General features: G+C 34.5%; 3 protein-coding genes across 4 annotated transcripts; all 3 read right to left on the reverse strand.

Moving 5' to 3' along the window:
• Positions 1–384: 384 nt before the first annotated feature.
• LOC145003034 (protein SRC2 homolog) lies at positions 385–1,056 on the reverse strand. Its single transcript, XM_078962196.1, has one exon. The coding sequence runs from the start codon at positions 1,054–1,056 to the stop codon at positions 385–387; it is 672 nt and encodes a 223-aa protein (XP_078818322.1).
• Positions 1,057–1,761: 705 nt separating this feature from the next.
• On the reverse strand, positions 1,762–3,701 carry TBL7 (TRICHOME BIREFRINGENCE-LIKE 7). 2 transcript variants are annotated; one of them, XM_078959967.1, is made up of 4 exons: positions 3,458–3,701; positions 2,464–3,282; positions 2,212–2,370; positions 1,762–2,133 (listed from the first exon to the last, which is right to left on the reverse strand). In XM_078959967.1, exons 2-4 carry the CDS (start codon positions 3,246–3,248, stop codon positions 1,863–1,865), a joined length of 1,215 nt encoding a protein of 404 aa, XP_078816093.1. In that variant the 5' UTR covers positions 3,249–3,282; positions 3,458–3,701; the 3' UTR covers positions 1,762–1,862. The 2 variants fall into 2 exon arrangements, with proteins under 2 accessions (XP_078816093.1, XP_078816092.1); XM_078959966.1 differs by having other exon boundaries at positions 2,464–3,701.
• Positions 3,702–5,488: 1,787 nt separating this feature from the next.
• LOC145000880 (serine carboxypeptidase-like 42) lies at positions 5,489–9,260 on the reverse strand. The gene is made up of 10 exons (XM_078960178.1): positions 8,683–9,260; positions 7,678–7,785; positions 7,485–7,577; positions 7,309–7,401; positions 7,096–7,181; positions 6,738–7,016; positions 6,393–6,526; positions 6,214–6,306; positions 5,900–6,017; positions 5,489–5,813 (listed from the first exon to the last, which is right to left on the reverse strand). Exons 1-10 carry the CDS (start codon positions 8,924–8,926, stop codon positions 5,646–5,648), a joined length of 1,416 nt encoding a protein of 471 aa, XP_078816304.1. The 5' UTR covers positions 8,927–9,260; the 3' UTR covers positions 5,489–5,645.
• Between the last annotated feature and the right edge of the window lie 792 nt (positions 9,261–10,052).

Here is a 10,052-nt window from a genome sequence, read left to right on the forward strand (position 1 = left end):
TGGATCTTAAATTTTAGAATGTTACATAATAGAGAGAAAGTTATACACCAAAATATAACATTTTCATAGTATATCAATCAAAATACATATCAAACATGAATGATTACACGAGATAATATCACGACGATTCAAACAAGATAAAACTGACTTTTTTCAAATACTGCTATAACATTGTGGTCTTCGGTAAGATGATCTTCTTCATTAGATGCTAATCTTTTTGATGTGGACAAAATAGAGAAGAAACACCCCCAAAATGCATAGTAATCCATGTTTCAGACCAAGAAAAATGAATGATCAAAGCCTTAAAATCGTCATTGCTTTCAGTTTCCATGTCCTTCAATCAACCCCCACCACCACTACCTGCCACTAATCTACTCCAATTGATTACGGTCCTTGCTGCAAATGTTGATTATAACCCATCTGTGGGGGAGGAGGATATGGATACGTCCCTGGCGGTGTTGTGCCCGGTGGTGGGTACCACGTGCCACCATACTGGGGCGGCGCTGGGCCGCATGGGTAGTTTACATATCCTGGAGGAGTTGTTGAGTACGGTTGCTGGGGATAAGCAGGCATCCCTTGTTGATTTACCATGTATGTAGTGCCTGGAACCGGTACTGGATGAGAACCACCGTCTGCTCTAACCGGAAGCACCTTCTCTCTAAATTCGTGTGAAAAGGTGAACGTACCTTTACATTTTCCTCTCGTGGACTGAACCTGATAGTCGACTTCATGTTCGGTGGATCCATAGCCGGAGTTTGTCTCAAGGAGTTCACGGACAGGGATGGACACCTCGCCAATGTCTTTGTCACCAAGCATGCGGTGTTGCCGGAGGACAAACAGGAGGGTGCTGGTCTGGATGGCTGACTCCTCGACGGGGAACTTAATCCGGTGGTTCCACCTAGGGTTCCGGCCGTTGGACATATGGGTCTTTTTTTCAATGACGGATTTGCCATTTATCAACGAGACAACGACGTAAACTTTCATCTTGAAGACTAATAAAAAATTATCCAGGCCACTGGCGGAGATCACCGTGATGTCCAATGGACGAGAATCCATTAATTAATTCTTTTGCCCTATATATTATATATATACGACTTTTAATCCCACTGCTCTTAATTACGTTTTGTTTTTCTTGATTTTTTTCATACAACTCGAACCCCACCAATGTAGGTTCGAGGCATGAAAAAAATCATGAAGGGTTGTTAATTAGGGTTTGTTCTTTGTTGTGGTGGAGGGTGGTAACTTGAAAGAAATACGTTTATCAGACACGGCAGAAGTGGTGTTGCTAGGGCTGAGAAGATGGTGGCCTTAATTACAGATGGTGAGAAGATGGTGGCCTTAATTACAGATGGTGGGATTAAGGAGGACTTGTACAAACATCCAGAAAATTGTATAGGGAGATATAAGAGAGATGATATGAAGAATGATGGAGAGAGATTAGCGGTTGGCCATTGTTTTCAATTCCTTTACATGCAAAATTCCAGGAAAAATGCTAAGATTAAAATTAGCAAACTCATTAAAATCAATTACATGTTTTAGATAAGTATTTTTATATAGTTATACATGTTTCAAAAGTTTCGGGCTATTTTTGCCGAATACTCATTGTGGTAACACCCATTGATTGACTCTGACTTTATTTTTGTTTAAAATCTAACACTTGATTTGGGAATTACTACTTTAAATCTGTTAAAGTTTAAAGAAACGCAAATACAATACATCAAAGAAAATCAGAATACATCACACTTATCCACACGTAACGTATATAAAAATCTGAGAAACCAATTATTAAATGTGAGCATCGCACAACAACAAATTAATTAAATTTGTTATAATAGTCAGAGTCAAGTGAGCATGTTATAGTTTCATAGATATGAAAAAAGGATTTGATTCCATGCATCCGGGAGTCCAGGTAGACACCAATGGCTACAATCAGGAACCGTTGGATTATCACTCCAAGTACCAACATGTGCATCACTACGAAACGATCCCATGGGTGTCACGTACATTGTAGTTACAGGAACCGACATATTATTCACCACACTTTTTATAATATCCGAAAAATTATTTCTGTATTCCATGTTACTTCTATACAAGGGCTTTTCCGTAACTTCACATGTGTGACCATTTTGCCCGCTGATAACATAAGAAAAAAAAAAACGTTAGTAGATATTAAAAGTCAAAATGTACACTTTTTCCATATATTTAACATACCTCCAATGACTGCCTTCAAAAGTCCTAAAGAACACACGGGTCCTATCCGTATCCACCGTATTTTCGACCCATGAAGCCCAAGTGTTCAATGCTGTTGTATATGCTGACATTGTTGACATTCCAAGTTTCAACCTTCCCCCAACTTTAAAATAACAACCCCTGTTCAAAAAATCCAAATTATTAGACCTAAATGCAAGAAATCATGCTAAATGAAAAAAAAAAAAAAAAAATAAGCAGAGAAGAACGACTTACATTTCAAAAAGTTTTGCACGATTCCACCAATGGCCTGTATTGAACACTAAAATGTCTGAATCGATCCATTTTGAGCTAATTCCATCCAGCTCATCAAGTTTAATTGTGGATCGAACCCTTTTTGGTGAACGTTTTGGGACTGATCCAATTTTCACAAGAAAAACAGATCGATAGAATTCGATTGTGAAATTAAACGGATGAAATCGAACATTCAAATACCTAATTTTTTTACTTATCTTGTTCCTATTGACTTCGTAAACACTTGATTTATCTTCCACACCATTCATGAGCAAACATATCATAGACTCCCATTGAGTCCTACTCAAAGAATCACCAACAAACACAATTCGTTTCCCACGAAGTTTTTCCAAAATTACCCCTACGTTAAACCTAGGAATATCACAATTTTTGGGCTTCCATTTCCATTTGAGGTACCCTTTATCTCTTCGACCATTTGCTAAACAATTAAAACTTGTCTCAGCGAAAGGACACTCGGATGCATTATATAAAGGGTAAGTTTCATCAACAACCCAAGTTCCATCATACAGATCACAAACACCGTTTGATTCTTGTAAATCGTTGATCGTGTTTTTTTCAAGAATTACAGGTGAAGGAACAGCTTCATACAGGTATATATAAACACAAGTTATAGCTAACACTATAAATAAACAAGAGCTAATCAAATTGAATCTGTTGATCGACCTAAAACGAGATCTTTTACAATGTGCCCAATTCACAGAAGACCTAAAATATCCAGGGGAAGCCGAATAGACTCTATTAAGCATTTGATTTTCCCCAAATTTCAATTCTTAGAATAACCTAAAAAATGGTAGTAAACAAAATCGCATCAAACCTTTAACCAAATTCAAGCAATCTGATCAATAACGAAGAATGAGCACTTGAAACTTGAAAGAAGCCCTAGAAACTGAACTTTGAAGTTAAACCCACCCACAGAGAATCTGCACAAGAAGTGATCATTAATAGAAGATCTTACCTTGTTGTCAATTGTGGTTGCAGTGAATCATTGGTTGAGTAACAAAAAAGTTTCGAAGGGAGAAATATTTGAGGGGGAGAGGAGGGCGTTTTGGTAATTTCAGTGATGGTCGCCATTGATATGAACATGCTTGAACGTGATGATGTGTATGTAAAGTCTATAAATCTGGTGAAATCAACTCCGTTTGGTAGGTGATTCTTGGGGAAATATCAAAAGTAAAAGAGGTGTGCATTAGGATCCCACGTATGCAATAACTCGGTTTTAGATAGGATCCAGGGTACAATCGTAAAAAGACAGATAAATAAATAAAAGAGCAGGTAGGTTAAATGGTCTTTGGGCCAGTAAAATTTATTTGGGCCTTTAAGTTACAACGGAGATATTTATACTGAAATATAAGATATAAAGTTCTTTTATCAATATTAAATTGAAAATAATTATAAAGTGTTTTTACAATAATATATTTTGGTCATGTTTAAGAATATCATAATTGGTTTTATTTCCTGTCAAAAAGTTGGACTATAATATTTTTTATAACTAAATAAAACTAAGTCAAAACTGAGATATATAAATATAATTGGATACATAATTACAATTATTATGAAAAAATTGTCCATTATGATCTTAGGTTTGCGATTCGATTTTATAATCAAGATTTTGTAAAATAAAAAATGATTTCAAGTAAGATCTCAACGTTCACAACTTATAATATATGTTCATCTGAAAATCTCACTCTTTAATTTTGTGTTTGTTGAATTCAAATGAATTTTGATAATTTAGGATAAAAATTCAACTAAAGTTTGTATTTAATTGATAAAATTAAAGAAATTATATTTTATTTATAAAAATTCATCATTTAGAGAATCAAAGATTTTAGATTTTGATTTTTATATTTTATTAAAAATACAAAAATATATTTCAACATTCTCTTTATTTTAATCATTACTCATCAAATCAAAACAAATGATTATGTACTATCACCGTACACACTCATTTATTATTTATGGTTTTAAACTAGATTATAATCCGTGTTAAATGTAAGGGAATGCATAAAAAACATATCGATATATACATATATTGCACGATAGATAAATAAAAAATATATCCAGGGGTTTTTAATGATATCGTGTATTTCACATTCTATGTATAATACATGGATATACAATAAAGTAACAAACTAATACTAAAATACAGGAGATAAAATAAATCAACATCTATCATTTATTATCTCTAATAGTTTCTCTCTTCCGTGATTTGTGTTGCTTAGTTTGTCGAGTGCTTACACACTATCATAGGGGTTTTTTATGTTACGTACAATCGTGAAATGATTCTCACTCTTTCTAGAATGATGTGATGAAGATGACGAGATGATGTAGATCGAAAAGGAAGAAGTTGTGTGTGTAAAGGGGAACGAAAAAAATGAACCAATCTTAAGGGACCCTTTTTCATTTCTTATCAGGGAAAGTTGGAAGAGGTGTAGTTCATGCCTTCATGGGGATAGACAAAGTCCAAATCAATACAATGCAAGTACAATACAGACATGTCACTAGCTCAACCTATAAACAGAGATCATTCCCTCATTTAACATGTAATTTGAAATATTGCACCCATGTAATGCACAAAAAAATAAATGAGGGACCATTTAAAACTAAAGCCAATAAATTCTTATGTTATAATTATACCCCTAAACTTTATCCATGTTAGTCGTGGGGTTCATTGGTTGTGTGCTTGTTGAAAAGCTAACATTTAACTTATAAGCTATCAAATAAACTAGTTTATAAGCAACTATAGTCTACCTTTATGGTTTCACCAAACACCAAATTGCAATACACTTAAAAATTACTTTATATGCGTCAAACAAAGGCTTAATCATAAAACAAATCAAAACAACATAGTTTTTCTATAGAAAATTCATCGATGCCTAGTTTTCTTAGCAGAATTGGTCGTTTCTAATATTTTAAAACCATTCAAACAACATAACATTAGGTTCCAGCGGATTTTCTGAAAACTAAAACATAAACCTTCAGAGTTCAATTGTTCAATTTAACCACAATGGCTTGTGATATTTAATTCAACTCCTTTTTTGTTCTTACATTACGAAGATTACCAGAGTCAAATTTTTTCTCGCCTTCGGCCACATGAATAATCCAGAAAAACATAACTTAAAAATCCAAAATTAGATTTAGTTTTTTTAGTCCTCAATAGAAGGACGTGTGTTGTTCGGGAGTCTTGAACCACGAATAAATGAACTAAACAAATGCAAAGCACGCGACGGTTGCGCATATGGCACCATATGAGCCGCACCTCTCACTGTTGCAAATGTAAGTAGCTTTCCATATTCAGTCACCCAACCTCCAGCCTAAACACATTTTGATTTTTTGTTTTGGTCAAACTAATCAGAAAAGTCAAACTAAACCGAAACAAACAGTTGACTAATCAAAGTACCTGGCCTTTATGGAACCACACTCCATATGGAACAGTAATCGGGAATTCTAATTCGTGTGCTAATTCACGTACAAGTGTTCTTGATCCAAGCAATGGAACTACAGAATCTTGATCCCCACTACATGTTAAAACATTTTAAAAACGTTAATTTTTTTAGAATATGACAAAATACTTTGGAGAATGGGAAAGGAAAAAGTAAATTTGGACAAATTTGTAAAAGCCCAGACTTTTCTTTTATCTGTTAAATCGTTCTTTCTGCGTTAAAGTAAAACGAACACTTTCTATGTGTTTTCTTGTTGAGCACAAAAGTGTACCTGAAAATCCAAACGGGGATTTTGTTTTGGATGATTCTTTTAAGCAAAGGGAGAATGTTGATGTTTCCGTCATTATCGTTGTAATTTAGAACTCTGTTACAAGAACATTTTATATCATTTCAATATATTAAACATTAAATTTAAAAAAAAAAGCCACGTCAGCATTAAAAAAAACTTACCCACTGCACATACTCCAAGAATACGGCAACTTGGTTCGATTAGCATGGAGAGCCTGTTGAACCTCTGGAAGGTTAAAATAGAACCGTCTTTCAAGGCTCATGCACACATCAACTCCAAAACTCATCTTCGTCACCTTTTCAACCAAAAAAAAAAGGTACACAAAACTCATCAACAGGTTCCAAATTTTGTGTCAGGCACAATGTTTTACATTGTGCCTGATACATACTTTATTAGACACATTGTTGTGCCTGATTATAGGCACAACAATGTATGAGGCACAAATAGCATTTGTGTCTGATACAATCTTTGTTGTGAGAAAACTATAAAAAATGTGGCAAAGTTACCGTTTTCTTCAAACGAAGCTCTTGTTCTACTAGTGATGGATAGCAAACATCAAGAATGACATCATAATTATTAATATAATCACCAATTACGCTATTTGCTTGAGAAATGGCATTGTTACAAGCAACAGATTCATTGTGAGGTGAAGCATACGTGTAATCTTCAAAACTGCATCCATTCATAATAGTAAGACCAATCTCATCAGATATCATCCCATGTGACCAGTAATACTCGTATACAGCTGGCACATCGCGATCAAGTTTAAGAAGCGGATTACCAATCTGATACAAAAAAGTTCGGTAATTACTAATTTGCCACTCAATGTATGTTTATTGTAAAGTTAAATAAATGAAATCTTACAGCGACTCCTTTGATTTTGAACTTGAAACCGGTAGAATGGGCATTGTGGTCCAAAAGGGCAATAGCCAATTGTGGTATGTAGTGTCCTACATGTAACATCATCATTAACAATTATCTTTATAAAACTAGTCAACTATTTGGGTAAAAAAGATAACACACAAATAAATAAAATAAAATAATAAAATCCATATTTGTTTTTTTCTAGAAACATACCGGCATAACTTTCGCCTGTTAGGTATAAATCTCGTGATCTGAAAGATGGAAACTTTTTGTACCAATACATCAAGAATGTATGCATATCTCTTGCTGTTTACTCATAAAATAATTTTTTATTAGACACCAAAAGGGAAAGATAATACTGAAGGGTAAAAATGTCTTTTGTTAATTACCCGTGTTGGCATCGCCTGTTGTGTAATCTGAGGATGTGTTTGAGTATGACCATCCTACCCCCGCCGGAGACTCCACGAATAATAAATTTGATGCTAATTGATAACAAGAAAATATATTACACGAAGATGAGAATTACAAATATTTGAATAAAAAATAAAATATTATTAAATTAACAAATATTTAGCTTCTCACCTTTATTCCATGATTTTTTATTTATGCGTAGGCCCCGGCCATTACCTTGTGGAAAAAATGGACCCAACTCTGTGAAGGCTCCTCCACCCATTGATGAGCAACCTGGGCCTACAGATAAAATTCAAAAATTTTATGTATTTTATCTCATTTTTAATTTTCAATAAAATAACATATAGTAGGAAGAAAACTATTCACGTTTTCAAATCCCAAAGAACCATGTTCAATTTTGAACCCAACTCTTGGAATTAATTACACACTGCCCCCAACTACTTATACATCAAAATCAAGAAAACCTTAAATGATTTCTTTCTAAAATTCACAATCTCACGCAATATTTCAACCGGCATTAAATTCAAAGATGAATGTGAGATTCCTTATATACACTATCATCATGGGAAAAGATGTAGAATGAAACCCAGCTAGTTAGATTTATAGATTATGTTAAAAACATGTAAAGTTTTATATTGTTATTTTTACACTACCTATGTGAAAAATAGAGTAGACTATATAGTAAATTAGTATTTGTGCCTAAAAATATTAACTTTACAAGGAACAACCAAAAAGGAAAAGTTTTGAGAAGAGCATGTTGTTTGTTTAGAGTACAGCTGTACAGTTTTGTAAAAAGGGAACTCGAAATGTCTCCCCATGCTTTATATCCCTTTTAACAACACCCCACCTGCATGTCCTGCATTCTCCCCCTTTTTCTGCACTAAAATTCAAAAATTCTTGTTTCCATTTGAATCTAAGTGACGATATGGTTATTTGAAATAGCTTAATTGGTGAAATCGATTGTTGGGACTTTGAGATTAGTCGATTAAACTATGAATAGGTTAATTGTTCTTACATTTATGTGGTTTATAAGCTTATTTACTACTTGAATCACTATAATTCCATTCAAAATGATGATTTCGATCCACATAACCACATTCAAATACCACATAATATAGTTTTGAATCGAGATATCAAATCGAATATTGAAATGAGAGAGGGGAACAGATTACAGACCTCCATTAAGCCAAAGTGTGAGGGGTTTACGATCAGCATCCTTGTCGGCTTCAACGAAGTAATAGAACAAACTCCTCCCAGCCTTCACATCCACGTCTACATATCCAGCATACTGTCTGAAACTAACATCTGGTTGTCCGGGTAATTTCACCACCAGATCCTCAGCCGGAAAACCATTTACACCGCCTACTAGCAGCACCATCACTACAACCGCCGCCGCCATAGACAACCATCCAACACCCATCTCAGAAAACTCGATTTCAAAAAACGAAAACTGCCTTGTAAATCGTCTCGCTTCTCTATAAACTAATAGAAAGTGAAACAGAACGATTATAAAGTGTGGGTGTTCATAAATGAAATCCGTTAAGGATAAGCATGTGAACTTTGAAATACTTGAACATCAGAAACGGAACAGTTCCTGTGGATATGTAGCAAAATGTTAACAATGTGAAGCGTCATGATTTTAAGGCTTTGGCAGCTTTCCTTCTTATAATAAGTGTGTTTGTTATAGAGAGAGAAATCACAGGAAACTGCAGAGAGAGAGAGAGAGAGAGAGAGAGAGAGAGAGGAATTTTGAAGACGATAATATGATAATTAGTCAAAGTCTCAAAGCAGTCAAATAGATGGATATGAAATCTGTATCTTTCGGCTTAATTGTTTAGGTTTAATCTTTTATAAATAACGATAAATATAGTTTATAGTCTCGTAAGACCCGAGGGAGTGGCGTTCGGTTTCAGCCGTACTCAATGCAACGTACATAGGGAAACATCAACCTCTATGCGGACTTGGGTGCCCGCACCTCTCCCTTCAAATTTCACAAGGGATAATGACTTGAAAGGGTAACGAACTTTCGACTTTTGTCATATTTAGTCACTAAACTTTTTTTTGTTATCTATTTGCCATTGAACTATTGAAACTGCTCATATTTTACCCTTATGACCGGCTGTTACCGGTCATAAGGGTAAAATGTGAACAGTTTCAATAGTTTAGTGGCAAATAGATAACGAAAAAAAGTTTAGTGACTAAATGTGAACAAAATCGAAAGTTCATTTCCCTCTAAAAAGTTCAATGACTAAATGTGAACAAACTTCCTATTGCATTATGTTTTGGCAAATTATTTATTTTTGTTTAATTGTAGCAACATTTGTTGATGAAGAAATCTATGAAATAAAAAAACAAAATGTAACATCCGGATTTCCAGATATCGTAATTTAAGTATTTTTCTTTTGAGTTAAGAAGAGAGACTCGACGAGTTTACGCCTCAACTCGTCGAGTAAGGTTGCGACTGATGACTCGGATTAATGAATGGACTCGACGAGTCGGTGAGGCGACTCGACGAGTCCGCGTTGTTGGCAGAAACCCTAAATCTT

This window comes from Lactuca saligna, chromosome 6 (genome assembly GCF_052625555.1).
Source record: "Lactuca saligna cultivar CGN05327 chromosome 6, ASM5262555v1, whole genome shotgun sequence".
NCBI lineage: Eukaryota > Viridiplantae > Streptophyta > Magnoliopsida > Asterales > Asteraceae > Lactuca > Lactuca saligna.